The following is a 16,479-nucleotide window of genomic DNA, read 5'->3' as shown; positions in this document are numbered from 1 at the left end:
GCTGTTGAGCCTGGGTTATCACATGGGCTCTGTAACCACACATGCAAAATACTTTTGCAGTAGTTTCCTGTAGATCAAGAGGAAGGCTTTTGGTTTTGCATAAACATTCAGTGGTGATCTCTTCACATACAGCCATGTTCTGTCGTGGGTATGAAGTGTGTGATTATTGGGAACTGATGGAACAGGTTTTTTGTATCTTAGCTGACTTTAGTCTAAACCAAGTGAAACATTGCTTCGATAGCTTACAAGTAATTGTATTTTTAACACATTGAGACTATTGTGGAACATCTTAATGGACTAGTGACATCAAAAATTGTGACATCTCTATTTATATGCATTCCTTCTTGGGTTGGGTTTTTTGTTTTTTGTTTTTTTTTTGAGGGTTAAAGTAAAATGTCTGGTAGGTTTTGTCAATAACATGTCTTGACTGTAATGTAATATGACACTGAAATAAAAGGAAGAGTGATTATTCATTACTTAAGCACTGAGCTTCATTTAACTGCACTGGGCTGCCATCAGTGTGCAACAGTTTCCTAACAGTTCTTAACATCTGGTAAAATAAGAAAGATAACCTTGATAACTTCTCTCATAACTTTTCAGTTGCTTGTGCTTCCCCTCCCCATTGTATGGAAAGAGAAGAGCAGCACCTCTTGTCCTAAAAGTCCTCAGGAGAGACGGCTCTGGTACGCAGCTCAGAGGATGTGTTGGTTTCCCCCAGCACCCCCTGCCTTTGTTTGTTGTTTTTTTAGTTTAGTTTTGGTTTGTTTTGTTTGTTGGCGTGGGGTCTTTTTGTTGGTTTTTGCGGGTTTTTTGCCTGCCTCTGTTTAAATCTGTCTGGTTTAGTACAAGACTTTCCTACTTTACCTGCACAGTTTGGACAGTTTCTAGTGCAATCAAATTGATAAATGTATTGAGCTTTGCTAAACTGTGTTACATTATGAGCATGGCATGGGCTTAATAATGGAGTTTGTACAGTTTATTGTGGCCTTTACTGTGGAGGTGTGCAGGATGATTTGTTATGTTGCACTGAAGTGCATTAGAAAAGTGGCATCAAGCACCGTGACTGCCTTACCTGTGGTGTTTGCTTTCATGAACTCCCCTCAACACTTAGCTAATGGGTTAGGTGTGAGCAAGTAAGAGTATCTCTGGGTAAAGACTGCTCCAGTGGAAGCGCTCGGTGCAACAGTACCTCTGGCTGACCTGGGTTAGGAAAGGGAATTGTACCTTAAGATCTGGGTAGCTCAGTTAGTTGCTAGGGAGTTGTCACTGTTGATCAGCCCACTACTGAGGGTCCGAGTCCTCCACCTGAAGGAGGATTCTTGAGCACTGGAAGGTGGAATTCACAGGTCCTTACCACACTGCATGAGCCTTCCCACATAAAGAGATGGATGCCAAATGTGGCATGTAACAGAAGCATTTTCATAATTTAATTTTTTAGGAAGGTAAATATAAATTATTTCACATAAACTCATCTCTGACTGGAGTACTTGTTGCAAGGTTGTTCCAGATACTCTGGTGTAAGCTGGGTTCTTGTCTTCAGAGCTGCATTTAAGGAGTATTTTTGGTTCAGGCCTAATCTGCACCTTCCTACCTAAGTTGCCTGCCAAGGCTTGCAAGATCATTTATAAATCTGAAATATTTCATGTATGGTGTTCAGTTGTTCCTTGCTGTAGCAGGTGTGCTTGTCTCAGCCTGAATACCTGCTGTGCCTTCAGAAGAACTGCTGCTGTCATTTTCCCACCAGCTACTCGTAATACAGTGTTCTTCCAGGTAACACTGGAAGGCTTAGGCTGGATACTGGTAAATTTATGGAAGAGTGTCTGTGGTCCCATGCACAATTATCAAAGACAGACTAATCTCAGAAGACACAGTAAGGTGATTCTAATGGGGTTTTTTCTTCCTTCAGTTGCTGTGGATGTTTGTCTACCTTATTCAAAGACAGGTTGCATTAGTGTCATAGCCAGAAAGCAGGAAAGAAGGAAATAATTAGGAGAGTGAAGCAGTTGAATGACAGCGAAAAGGCCATTAGGACAAGAGCCTTGTTACACAATCTGTCTGGATGTAATGGGCACTAGGCTACAGGTAAGCCAAGGGCAGGGTAAGTGCACAAGGTGATGGTCTTTGGCCAGCATCATGCATTGCTGCTGTTGCTTCTTCATATTGCTCATCAATCAGAACTGGTGGTAACAAATGAGGGAAAGCTGTTGGGAACCACTGAGCTTCTGAAGGCAGTGTGGGCCATGAGGCAGGCAGCAGCTGATCTGACAGCAGACACATTCAGTGGTCCCTAGCCTTCCTAAAATGGCTCTTTGAACTGTATTTCATGCTTATTTAAGGATAGAAAATTGTCTGAGAGCATTGTTTGGGGTGGTGGTGCATAGCTCATTGCAATCAGATTGTTACAAGCAGGACTATGCCTGTGATTCCTGAGTCTGCAGGTAAGAGGTGACACCATTCCTTAGGAGCATTGTCCTAATATGGATGTGCTGTTTCCATCACTTGAGCCAAGGAGGCAGTGCCACAGCCACACTGGGGCCTGAAGAGTGTTTAAGGAGGGTAAGTTTAAAAAACCCCCTAAGATTCTTCAGTTTAAGCTTGAAGATTCTTATCATCTCTCCAAGACTTGGGAAAGTCAATCGTTCTGCCTTTCCTGCCGTGTGTTGGGCTTTGTCACACCTCTACCACTATTTGTGTCTTATAATTCACTTGATGCATGGAGATACGGTGGTAAGAGCCAGACATGGCTATGGTAAAACTCTCCCTAAGCTGTGAAAAGAGGGAGGTGTGGTAACTGTCAACATGTCAGAAGTCATGCTGAGAAGGGGAACACAGGAGCTGCTTACCATAACAATGTGGAAGAAAGCAGGTTCAAAAACAAGGTAAGGGGAGGTAGGTCTGCAGCAGTAGGCTGAGCACTGGCACCAATTTCCAAGCTGGGGCAGGCATTGGACGTGTGAGCTAAGGGGAGAGGGCGCATCATGTTAAGGAAAAGAAATCTCTTATTTGGAACAAGTAGCTTGGTAAGCTTGAGTGCAAGGGTGACACAATCACTTCCGTGCAGTATTTGCAATGGAATGACTACATCATTCACAGGACTAATTTAGATTTTATTCTGGTATTTTTCAAATATAAAAAGTCAAAATTCTTACATCAATCTTTAAAGAAAATCCATGCAAGCAGGTCAAAATGTTTACAACTTAATTCCCTTCCCACTCCCCCTTCCTTTCAGTTTTCACTTCACAAACCATGCTGGTAAGTAAACCAAGTGTCTGTCCCTCACAGTTTTTGCACAGCACGTTGTTAACAGAACAATGCTAGTCTAAGGGGTGCAGTAAGCACCAAAATAAGATTTTTCACTTGAACAGCCTCTCTGCAATACCTCAGGATTTCTTGTGTTTAAAAGCACATCCATTTTGCTTAATTCTGGCTCCATGTGATTTTAAACTTTAAGGCTCTTTCTTTGATACCACCATAATGTAACTCATGAGAATCTCAAAACCTATCAGCCAGGAAAAGCAGCAGTACAAACTAGACTCTGACAAGTGCAGATGACAACCTGTCTCCCTTTTTCCTCTGCAGAACCAAATGGATACATTGTACAGAATTTTTGGCATGAGAAAAATCCCAAACTTGCTCTGATAGGTTTGGCCTATCTAACTAGAGATTGATGTAAAAACAAAATACTTCTAACATTTAAGTTGATAGGTAGTAGAAAAAACTGTAGCCTTCCTACTCCCATTTTTACAACTCTTTCTGCTGGAGTTTAGTGTCAGATTTCATTAGTACTGAAGCCATATTGCTGTCCCTTTACTACAGTTGTTTGTTCCCTGTAGCAAAACTGAAGTGTCTTCAGTTTACATTTGCAATTCATAAAACATTTCTCTTTGAAAAGGGGTAAAGTCAAACTAAGCAATAGAGCTTCATTCTGAAGGTTGCATAGAGACTGAAGAGATTTATACAACAAATGCTGTTAAAAAAAAAAAAAAAAAAAGCCTGTCTGGCACTACTGAACAGCTCAAATGTGTGTGACCAAAAATATTTATAGGCAATCAACTGAGTTTGTTAGCAACAGCAATACTGTACATTTTACATTATTATCAAATACATAATTCAAGAGTTACAAAATAAGATCATGCATTACCACTAAATCTCATACAAGCTTGGATTGATTTCATTCCAAGAGTCTGAAATGGAGACAGAGCATTTTTTTTTTTTTTAATGAATAAGAACTCAAACTCTGGATTCTGTTTTAGCTTTCATGGATTTGATATAATCTTGTTACAAGAAAACCTATACAAGTTTGCTCAATTTAAAGTGTTAAAATAACTACTGAACAAAAAAGTGAGCATTAAAGTAATCAAAAAAAGGGAGCTAAATGATTCATTATTTTAAAGGCAGCTTTGGAGCCAGAGGTACCCTTCCATACCATGAGTATGATTTTAACAAAGATTAGACATTCATCATGCTCAACCCCACTTTCTCCTGTTTCACCTGGCAAAGCAGCATGTGTGAAAGACCATTCACTTTAAAGTAGTGAGCTGAGCAAATGGTGTCCCAGTCTGGCACAAGTTCAGTGTAAAGTGGGCATAGCCATGTGTGCACTACTGAAATAGCAACGCTCTGTCCCTGGCTTCCCACCTCCTGACTGAAAAGATGGAGAAGCTGTTGGCAATACTTCCACCTTTACATGCACCTGAACACTTGTGTGTTCTTTCCAGTTCTGGAAGTGACCTGGACAAGGAGCTAAGGGATGGAAAGCAGTGTCCTGCCCACTGTTTCAGAAGTCTTCAGCTTTGTGGCTCATGCCTCTTGTCAGTAGTATTTATGCCTCTTCAAAGAGAGCAGCATTAAGAGATCAGATCATCTGTCTCCCTAGTTTCACTGCATTTACATATGGCACTAGATTGTTTTTCTAGGAGTAATTTGTGGCAACAACATTGTTTTCCTAAAAAAGTGTAACAGCACAAAAAAATTCATAGCAGCATTTTACACAATTTGTGTTAAAAAAGTAGAAGTTAACCATTTGTGTATTGAGTAACAAAAGGTTTAAATTACATTTATTTTCCATTTTACACTCACTATTTACTAGTTGGACTATTTACAAATGTTCAAATGTTGTATAACAGAATGAGCTTTACCCAGAATAAACTTCACATATGAGGTAGTGGTCTACCTCAACCTGTTTTGGCTGGATATAAAGGAGGTACAGTTGGGTTTAGATCCTAGAAAAAATTCAGAAGTAGGATGTTCATGTGAATTAGATTGTGTTCTTGTAGAAGAAACCACACACACACACACACACACACACACACACACAGAGAGAGAGAGAGAGAGAGAGAGAGAGAGTAATCCCATGGTAAAAACATTAAGACCAACAGTGGATTTAGTTTTCCTCTTCTTGGATGAAAAGCAGGAGAAAATAATTAGAACAGGGAAGTTGTCAGCTGTACCTCATTTATTCCAACTACATTTTTACCAAGAGGCCAGCTTTTATTTGAAGAAGTATAGTAATTGATGTTAAAACAGTAGAACTGAAGGATTTAAGAATTAACTTAAAATTGGGGGTTTCAGCACACCTAATAAGAAAAAGGAGTATTATTTCTCTACTGGTGTAATAGGTATCAACACTCCTGGCCCAAGCACTGGGGGCAGCACTACTGGCTCCTGCAGGGCAAGGCACCTCAACACATGCTTGCTAATAGACACCTCTGCAACCCAAGAGTGCCCCCTGGTTAACTCTTACTTTCTTTCCTCAAAACAGTTTTAAATTACAACAGACTGCAGGAACACAACATGAGATGTTTCTAATTGAAGATTAGAAGTTTTTGGAACGTGCAGTGTAATCACACCATGAACAAAACATGTATCAAGGTTAAAAGGAAAAAAAATAGGGGGAAGAGAGATCTACAATGTTTTTCACTCAGATCTTCTGACAGTTCATCAGCTGACCAGGTGATGAAACAAAAGTCTAGTGGATAGTTTTGGTAGCTGCAAGACAAAGTTATTGTTCTTGCCCTAGTTATATGTTAAATGAAGATTGCATAGGACAAGGCAACCTTTTGGGTAACTGAGGCAAGCAGTGCTTAGTGTTGGTATCCTTAGCTCCTGGCAGGCTGAATGTGGTTTAGTGCTTTATTGTAGTCACCCTTGTGCATCTCTGCCTCCAACACATCCATTTACCCAAATACTGCTGGCTTAAGGTCTTAGCACTTCATCTGTGGATACCAAATAAGAGTTTTGTATAAGACTATTTGCTCAAGCTTTAACTACTGACTAAAACTCACAAGTTTTGAATAAGCTGAACACCACTGAGATGCATATTTTATTTTAGCAGATATGGAAATTTATATAGTCAAGTTTTTTTTTCTAATGGCCTATTAAGGCATCTTAAAAAAATCCCTATATGGCTTTGGTTTGCTGAAGTACTATTTTACATCATTAAAAGAAAAAACATGTTCAAATAAATTTGACATTATGACACATTCACATATTTCACTTAGAACTGACAGTTATACAGATGCCTACATGTGATCACAGATGTCTCCTGTTGTGATGACACGAATAAAAAGGTAATCCAAATGTTTATCTCACAGTAGAGGGCAACCCAGAAGTCTGTGCAGAAGTGACATATAAGGAGTTATTATCTGGAAGAGGGGGAACCACAGAGTTTCCATTAGTGGGTGAACAGCTGAGTTTCAGTTTTTCCAAGTATTCTGCATGAACAGGCTTGTGACACTGAAGGACCTTGATTGCATCTTCTACTTTAAACCATTCTCTTTTCCTTCCTGAATGAGTACAATCCACAAAGAACAGAGTTACAAAATTTTAACAGCACTATTGGTTGCTATCTGCTTACTCACTCTTTCTCAGTTCTTTAGAAGTTGAAATTGTCAGGCAGAAGAGTTAATGAAAAGACCTTGAAAGAACCAATGAACACAAGAGATTCACTCAAACTTACTAAAATGCAACTTGTAATAAAGCCTTTCAGATAACTCTCTTGAAGCAAATGCTGGACAGAAATTCATGTGACTCTTTATATGCTCCAAAAGCCACATCTGGTCATTAGATGAAAGTGCAATATTATTTAAATGACTTGATACTGCCATCCTACATTGTCATGCCTAGCAGAAAACCAATCTTTAGACTGAACATGCATGCAGGAAGAATGGCTTGGCCTGATTTCAAAAGCCATGTTCCATACTCAAAATCTCCATATGCATCCAGATATGGAATTACTCAGGTTAGCTGTAAGTTTTAAAAAATAGTATACCTTGTATCAGAGATATGTTTATGTAAGTTTCAAGACTTAATTTTACTAAGATCAGCTTAAGACCATCTTACTTTTACAAGTCGGTCCTTTAAAATTTGAGGTATCTGAAAATACATATAGACCAGGTCAATGCTATATAGTATTGTTAAAAGTGGGATTAATTCTATTTTTCATTTGGTTCTACAGCATCACAAATACTATGCTTGAACATATATAAACCGCTTAAGATCAAGGACACTTTCAAAAACACCCTAGAGTATCAGGCAATAAAACATTCTACTTTCTATGGAAAAAGCAATTTGGCAGTATAGTATTTGACCTTTCAAAAAATTACAAGCTGTATCCCTAACTAATAATGATATTTATTCTATCAATGTTGTATTAGAGTATTCCAAGTATAAAAGTAACACTATGTTGGAAGCAACCCTAGTTATGTATTAAAGTGTGCAAGAACAGCATCCCATGACTTTTTCTAGAACATAATTAGTATTCCCCCTGAATTATAGAAATTGCTTCAGAAAAATGAAAACAGTTTGCTTAAAACATTTTTAAGTGTAGCACATAAGGACAGAGAATTAATTTACCTATATTAACTGAATCCTCCCAGTCTTCCAGTATTTCCGTCACAGTAAGAACATAAACGTACGTCCTATGCTTCCGATCCTGGTTCTGCTTGAATATTAGAAGTAGAAGTTTAAGTTCTCAGCTAAGTAACTTACAGACTTACCACATCTATAAGATAAGTAGTTTCTAATCTCTAAAGAATAGTTGCCAGCAAGCCTGGCTTTCATTTTCACTAAACAAACATCTGCACTTAGGAGATCCAAAATAATGGGAAAGCAAAAATTATTTGAAACAGCTGTTCTATTTTCCCAGACTAAAAAAACCCAACCAAACCAAAACCAACACAAACAGTTTTGAAGATTGTGAAGTTCTGACTAAAGTGTGTTCTTGATCATCCAGCTAAATATTAGCAGTTGTCCACTAGTACTGCCCTAGGTAAGTAGTGGTACTTATCTTTTACATATGTTGTAAGCTACCACAGTAGACCACATTTGCTAAAACTGTTCCACAACTAATTTCCTGGATGAAAGGTCATTTAAAAAAACCCAAACACTTTTTGCAGGATGGAACCACTGCATCATGTGGCCATGTCATCTACGCAATGCTAGCTATAAAGTTTCACTCTGTGAGTGAAGCAAATTAAATAGCCTACGCTTGCAATCATGACAAATGCAAAAATCATTGGCCATCTGCTCTTTCAACAGGTTTGCCACAATGGCAGCACTCACCACTTGTTTAGAAGATGTGTTTTGCATAAGGCAGGTTAAATACAGACTCTGACAGAGGTATCTGCTCAGGGCAAGGCCACTGTGCTGCAGCCCATCCATGCAAGGTTGGCACAGACCTTACTCTCTGCTACTCCAAAGCAGGCTAGTGGCAGTGTTTGATGTGCTACCCAACCAGTCAGACCATCCTTCCCCTTGAAGAACTGAGCTCCTAAAAAACCCAGGACCATCTACGATTACAACTATGTTAAGAACGAAGAGATGTTATGGCCTAGCTCCCCTAACAGATGGTTGTATCCTTGTGCCAATAACCTTTCCTATTTAACTGTTTCACTGCAAGCTTAATATAGTTTTGAACTGTTGTGCTTTACTAGGAAATAATTCTTCAAGAGTTCTTGGTCAGTATCACCATTAAATAGGATAGATATATTTATAACACATATCCTTTCTGGCTGTAGTTCTAGAATAAGAGGACTCGGCAGCAGCATTTATTCCCATCTTCTCTTAGTTCCATCCCCAAGTCATAAGGTGTGGCCCCCTCAATGGTACTAACAACAGTTTGTGGGGCCCTGTTGTGAAATTAAAGTAGGGCCTTGATTTAAGTTAGAAGTAGCCTGGAAAAGTGACACAACACCAGCTTTTCTCTCTTCTGGTCTAGCTGGTGTAGATGGCTTCAGAAGAACATATCTGAATTACCAATGAATCATCATGCTTTGCAGCCCCTGTCTTAAGGCTGCATGATAGGTATCCTGGGTTTTTCTGATCTGAGCTGGGAAATGGAAAATACTTTTGTAGACTGACTAGTAGAGTTAAAACACAGCCAAGTTTTTAATGTGTAGGACCATCCAGTTCAACTCAAACCCAAAACATATCAGAAAAATGTGAGTATTACTAACTACAAAGCTTCAGGAGCTTCGCTAATTGTGTCATGCCTTCCATACTTCACACGATGGGACACATGACTAAGTAATACTTCACACAGGAAATCCCTGTCAGGAATGCACTGCCTCTAAAAGCTGAGTGAAGATTTGTATGTAGCTGAGACTAAAGGGACTTCCACTTAACGTAGAGCACAACATGGTAACACTGGATGTATTATGAGCTAAAGACTACTAACACTACAGTCTGCTCCTGTGTAGAACCTGAGCAGAAGGGGGCAACACCAACATGCAGCTCTAGCTAGCATGTGTCCTTGTGCTGTCTGTAGTTCAGAGTCTGATGTTTTTATTATCAAATAGATGTTTTTAACTACATGGTTTGCTAAAGGTTGGATTTATCTGCTATCCAAAGCCATGGCCTTTTTTTAGTGAATCAAAGCCATAATGAGAATTCATATACAGACCCATCAATTTACACATGTGAAAGCTGACAAATTACTTCAGCAAAATCTAACCAGGGAGGAAAAGTCAGAAGAGTGCCTCAAAGAAGGCTGGTGTAATGTTTCAGAAATCCTAAATCTATCAATGATTTGGTTTTTAGGTTTTGTTTGTTTTTAACATCTAGGTGTTGTCCAAGTACTAATTTAATCTTCCCAGTAAAGTTCCAAAATGACCTGAAATTAGCTCAGTTGGTCAGAGCCTGGTGCTGTGTAACACCATGGAAATGGGTTTGATCCCTGTACAAGACAAAGTGAGTTGGACTCCATGATCTTTGTGGGTCCCTTCCAACTCAGAATATTCTGAGATTCTGTGAAACTGGTGTAAGTACTTGAACTCTTCCTATTCAAATCTTCACACATCATGTAACACCTAAAGTCCTGTCTAATGTAGCAGATCCAGTAACACTGCAAAATTATAGGTAGGTAATACTAATGAACTTAAGTCTGATGTTGCAGTTTTATCAGTTCTCACAAACAAACCATTGCTTTTAGAACTTAAAAGAAATAGCTCACCTCAAATATCCCAAGTAGTCTGCCTAGCTTTCCCTTTACTCCAGCCTACAAAACAAACAAAAAAAAGTGTTAGCATGGGGTATTAATATAAAAAAAATAAAGTATCTATACCATCCTCTTATATTAGCATACGCCTCCTTATTAGGGTTATTTAAGTAAGAGTTTTAACTTAAGTGTTAATTAGATTGTGCTGTACTACTTTTGGAGCTTCTGGTTTTAGACTCCTTATGAGTGTTAGAGTACAAAAGCTTGTTCTAATGAGTGGATCAAAGAATCCATAAATCTTTCAAGGCTTCCATCCAGACCAAATAGCTTACACATTTTTAGTGTACTGTATTTTTATTAAATAGATAAATCATACCCAATACTGAAATAATCCAGGAAAGTATATAGGACAAGAGAATTTCAATTAGTATTAGAATTAATCTAGAAAAGCAATCATTGAAACTCCAGTGCTATTTTACACAGAAACTTAAGTATAAGTTTTCAAAATATGATAATAAATTAAACTGTAGGTTGTTGCATGGGTCTTGCAGCATAATGACTTCATGTGTGTTGGTTTTTATATCAAACTAGCTTTTGGCATGTAATATAAACCCGAAATTTACATCCCCAATTCTCTGCGGTTTTTAACTGTTTTTCTAGCTAGTAACATTAGAAATGGCTTTCAGTTCATAGTTTTACTCCAATATTTTAAAATAATCCCTGTGTGTATCAGCACATGCTTTGTGACTTTTATCAATTCAGATAAGGTGGTCATTACTTTCTACTAAGGCTTTAAGGTTTGCTTTTCCAAGTGTAATATATAATGCCTCTTCCAAGGGACATCGCTTATGATCATCCCTATGACAGACATAAAGGCACATGTTGCCTACTGGCAGACAAAGCCATATTTAGGTTGTTTTTGTCCTGCTGTATAACCAATATTTAAAATAGGGTTTCTTAGTGCTAAGATGACATTTTCTAATCTTCAGTCTTTGCTTCCAGCCTTAGCCAAAGACAGTTATCAGTGTCTTATGTCTTTATATAAAGGACCGTATGCATCTTAATTACATTTTAATGACTAACTAACAAATAACTGGGCAGGCTTTAGCAATAAGTCTAATCAAAGTCTTACAAGTGATGTTTTCTGTGACTGTCTTTTTAAAGAAAGCAGATGGCTGGTCATATTTATTAAGCCATTTTGATGAAGGAAGCCTAAACACAGCCCGTGCAAATCATCAAGGCATTTTGCTTATCTAGAACAAGAGCTAGACCAAAGTTAATGCAAAACTACATACAATATTGTTTGTTTGCTGTGAGGACTGAGATACCTGTTAGATCTCACAAAGCCAAAATACACAACTGGACCTGATAGATAAGTGATTAAGCAGCACGTTAATTAGGAAAGTGACAGGCCCTTATTTTGGGCTGAAAGAGTAAGCTATGACACAACAGGCACTAAAGATTGCTTGTGCTCTATACTGGGTAATAAAAAAGCATTTAGTAGCCAAAAAGAACATGCTGAAGAAATGTTTTTTACTGATGAGTCCCAATTTCCTCAGCATTACAGTATCATTTCTAAAAGAGAAGCAGAACCTATAAGAGTACAAAAGTATGCTGCTTTCCCAATTTTTGCTTCATTTCTCATTCAGCACTATCTAAGAATTACCATATCCTTAAGATTTCTACTTTGTGGAAAGTGAGCAACTAGAAAAAGCAATTTCCCATCATTCTATTCCATCAAAAGTAACAATGTGCATCTGTGGGATTAGCCTTTTTTTAATACTTCAACCTCAAGTATGCAGCTTTAGCTGCCAAGTTTTGTAATTTCTGTATTTATTCTCTAAAGCTGCAGCACAGAACAGATTAATATCATTAAAGATATGGCTTAAGAGCACAACAGTGAAGCCAGTACAGACTCTGCAGGTTTCTCAAACATTAAAAAAACCTTTTCTAAGTATGAGAAAATTGCTCTAAATGGGCCTAGTGCTCAACCAGAGGGAGAGGAAAAAAACCCGAACACCCCCTCCAAACCAACCAAACAAAAAACCACCCAAACCTAACAAGAAAAAAAAACCCCAAAAAACTAAAAACCCAGACAAAAAACCCCAACAAAAATCAACACTCCTCAGCCCCCAAGTCCAAATAACTGCCTCTCCACCCCACAACCCCAACCTCCCCCCAAAACAAAAAACTTGGAAGATTTTTAAGCTCTCTTAGAAGTCCTGGCCAAAGAATTAGTTATGTTATAAAGATTTTTGAAGGCAGGTCTATGGCAACAGGACTGTTGAAGGACAAAGAAACTCATCATCAATAGAGGGAGGAGGGCTTCTCTGAGATGCTGAGTCTAACAACTAATATTTAACATGTGGCAAAACTGCCATAACCAGCTAAGTTTACTGATACTGAATAGCTTTCATAGAGAAGTTTGACAACTTATTAGTATCCCATAGTTACAATGTGAATTTACCAATGTTAGTTTAAGTGGAATTTACTTAACAGTTGCTTTTTTCTCCCTCCAAGCAAATCTGTGGTTTAAACAAATACACCTACTGACTAATTCCAAATGAAGCTATTAGAAACACTGTATTACATTGAGTGTAAAAACTCCCCAAAGCTTGAAATGAAGCTTTGGTGCAACCAGATGTTTCTACCTAAATGTGATTATTGTAACTGATGCCTAGTTACTCTCTAGTCAGAGATACATGTTTCTAAAATGTAACATCATTCCTGCATACAGCCGTGTATTTTGAATCACTCAAAAATACGAAAAGGTAGTAATTCAAAGTCTCATTATTTTTTTCCCCTGAAAATAATATTCAACTGAATAATCTTCATAGTTTAAAACATAAAAGATCACTGTCAAAATCAAGGTAAGTGCTTTTGCTGACAAGAACATTTCCTTCAAGTTCTTATCTTAATGTAGTTCCTTCAAAATGTGTCAAAGCTAAGTGCTAGAGGACCAAGAAATGTGTCAGCTTTATCCCCAGAACATCAAATGAAGTTTTCCCTTTTCCAATGCTAAGCTTCTAATCCAATGCACTGGTTAAATTCTAGACTTTGAACCATTTTGCCTCTCGTGAAAACATACTTCTTCCTTTGGCTTTTATGTACCCATGGCTGTTAGAATATGGTTCTTCAAGTAAACAGAATCCTATAGGCCTCTATAAGCATGTAAGACCATCTAAACTTTGGGATAAAAGCCTGAAAAAACCCATCTTTCTTCTGAAAGACATTAAATGCTACACTTCCCCAGAACAATTCTCTAAGGAAGTCTGAGTACTATGCAAATAGGACCTCAGATCTGAATCTTATACATGTATTTTAGCATTAGTCTAAATCCAATCACAGGAGAGAAAACTATCCACTTCATCCCATTATCATTCTGGCCTGGAGGTCATTCCTGCTGGCAGCTGTAGAGGTACTGCAGTCTCAGATGTGCGTCAGACTTGCCTGTTTCCTGTAGATGGAGCAAGAGTCATGCTGCAGTTCAATTTTTAAGCTAACAGTCTACCAGGGCAGAAAGTTATTTAAGATCTGAAAGATCCGAGTTATTTTTAACTCTGGGATCTGTAGGATAGTATTGTAGCCATTTTAATGTCTACACTCCTCACGGGATGGTGGCAAGACTACTCCTGCCCCATTTTTGCATACTTTTATAAAACAAAATGTTTGACTACATCTGCCTTAATCTTTCAGCAGAGAGTGTGCTTTATTAATTATTTTTGCAGTGTCTAACTAGTTCTAGTCTGTAGCACCCGATCATTTTTCAAATATTAGATGCTCACTGGAGCTAATTCTTTTATTTTCTGTGAGAGATCTTCAATAATATAACTGCCATTTTCACTGTTGCAGCAAATTAATCTTTAGGATCACCCTCTTCTTCTCAGAAGCTACACAGAGCTTCCCCACAAAGGGCTGGGGGAAATTGCGTATTTTCTCATAGGCATTTCTAAATACTACTAATTCAAACAAAGCAAGAGTCTGTTTTTTGTGAGATGGAGCAAGAAAAGGGAGTGGGAGGGTGCCCCTCCATTTACAAGGCTGGGCATCATTGGCTTGCCACTCATTTGTGCTATATTTCTTTGAACAGTGCATGTGCAGACAACTCATTTTCATCTTTCATGCTATGCAATTAGAGACAAAGCTCCAAATTCATTAATGGAGTAGCTCCTCATTTAGATGAAGTTCAATACCTTTCTGGGATTGCTTTATACTACATCATTATGGTATTCTGCTATAAGGTTTGTAACACTGTCAATTTCCTGTGAAATGTCAGAGAAACTTAAATGAAACATTCCAAATATTCAGTAGAGGTAAAAGCCCATCACTAACACGAAAAGAACTGAAGAATAAAACAGAAACTGGAGTCATGTACAGAGGCAGACTATGAAACAACTGCCATGCATGTACATTTGATTACAGAGATCTTTGAGTTTTAAAACAAGGATTCTAAATACACTACTGTTGGTGTTGAAGTGAGGGATATTTAAAGCCAGTGTGCTATCAACACTTCTACCATTAAAGAATGCCATTATAACTCCCACTATGAATTTATCCATTTTAATAAATTAATAGAAACCAGTGCTTAGTTTGGGCATGACCCAATACTGAAGCAACACATTTCAAATCAGCACCACTGTGCTTTCTTTGAAGTTTATTCATTCACAGAACTCTTAACAGCTCACTGTACTGTAACCAGCTTGCCAGGTGACATTGACCTTAGTATAAAAATAGAAAGGACATCCATCTTTAGAAAGGTCACTAAGAATTTCCACAGCTCAAACCCCTAAATACCACTGTTTTTTCTTTAAAAACGGCACTTTGCAACCTCATGGAAGCATACAAGACTTAGCTGGTAGCTGAAGAATATTTTACCTGAAGGCATGAGCTTCTAAGACTGATCAGCTATACAAGCTATCATACCCCAGAAATTTTGAGGGTGTAGAACAAGAGTAACCAAATTATTTTTGCTTATTAAAGCCCCTAGTCTGTGAAAACTCTTTATGCATTTGCAAGCACAGCTCAAAGCTGAACATGGCTGGAACTTTATATCACACTCCAAAACATCATAAAAAGCATAGTCCTTTCAAGATCATCCATTCTTCACCACCAAAGAAAAAACCCCAAACATATGACTACAGTTCAGTCAGCTCTTATTTAACATGGAGATGGGGCTTTACTATACCTCATCTTGGACTATACCTTAAGTCAGATCAGCAATTAAAATTACCAGTGTTCCTAAGAATTCTGAGCAGAGGACCGTGCTTTTTAATCCTACCCATGAACTCGTGACAGTGGGAAGACAAGACTTTCCCTAGAGGTGTTACTACTGCTTGGAAGCCTAAATCTTTGCTGACTCATTCCTAGAATCCAAACTCTTTGCTCCTTTCAAATGGACTGCACCCTGGGGCTGAGTATGTTTTGTGTAGGTCAAAATGGGCTCCTCCAGCAAAACTGAACACAGTATGGAATAACTTTGATTCAGTGAGGCTTATTTATGCTTGAACCTTGCTGCAGGAAGGTTGCTGAGAGCAGCAAATAGTGAGGCAGTCTGTTCCCCAAGTAAAACGGGAGAAGGGTCACTGAATCACAGTTCACAGATCTCATTTTGACACTGAACAGCAGGAACTGTTTGGTGCAAGTCACATCTACATCAAGTTCCTAAGCCACAACACCACAACAGAACCAGTCTTACAGGTAAGCAAGATACACCGCCACATAGCATAGCTAATAGAAAAAAAAAAATCATTCCACATACTAATCAGCAACAATATCAGTATGTTTTTGTGAACTGCAAAATGGCATGAGAAAACTGTTTAAGTCTAGCAGAAATTCTCTAGTTCACTCACCAGAATGCATCCACTACATGAAAAACCTTATACCTTCTATTTAAAAGTGTGATATTCTGATTTTTTTTTCTTGCAGTTTTATTTGGCTTAGACATGGCTGTTAGATATTAAAGTAACACTTAATATTTTTGACATATTTTCCCAGGAAAAATAAATAGCAAATGAATTCTGAATTCAGAATTCTGAGTTTGAAAT

At 38.1% G+C, this 16,479-nt stretch overlaps 1 protein-coding gene across 3 annotated transcripts in view; it reads right to left on the bottom strand.

Annotated features, from left to right (window-relative positions):
- Positions 1-16,479, bottom strand: part of NUDT4 (nudix hydrolase 4) — a 38,467-nt gene that overhangs the window by 7,449 nt on the left and 14,539 nt on the right. The window contains exons 3-5 of one of the 3 annotated variants that reach the window (XM_069000031.1): positions 10,451-10,495; positions 7,855-7,942; positions 2,844-2,958 (exon numbers count right to left, since the gene is read on the bottom strand). In XM_069000031.1, the coding sequence (XP_068856132.1) occupies positions 2,844-2,958; positions 7,855-7,942; positions 10,451-10,495 (248 nt within the window). Of the gene's footprint in view, positions 1-2,843; positions 2,959-3,086; positions 6,786-7,854; positions 7,943-10,450; positions 10,496-16,479 lie in introns of those variants that run through there. The other 2 variants (XM_069000017.1, XM_069000023.1) reach the window with 2 other exon arrangements.

The sequence above is a fragment of the Aphelocoma coerulescens genome, chromosome 1A (assembly GCF_041296385.1).
Source record: "Aphelocoma coerulescens isolate FSJ_1873_10779 chromosome 1A, UR_Acoe_1.0, whole genome shotgun sequence".
In the NCBI taxonomy this organism is placed as follows: domain Eukaryota; kingdom Metazoa; phylum Chordata; class Aves; order Passeriformes; family Corvidae; genus Aphelocoma; species Aphelocoma coerulescens.
Note: the sequence above shows the minus strand (reverse complement) of the source record. Positions and strands in the feature narration are given on the sequence as shown.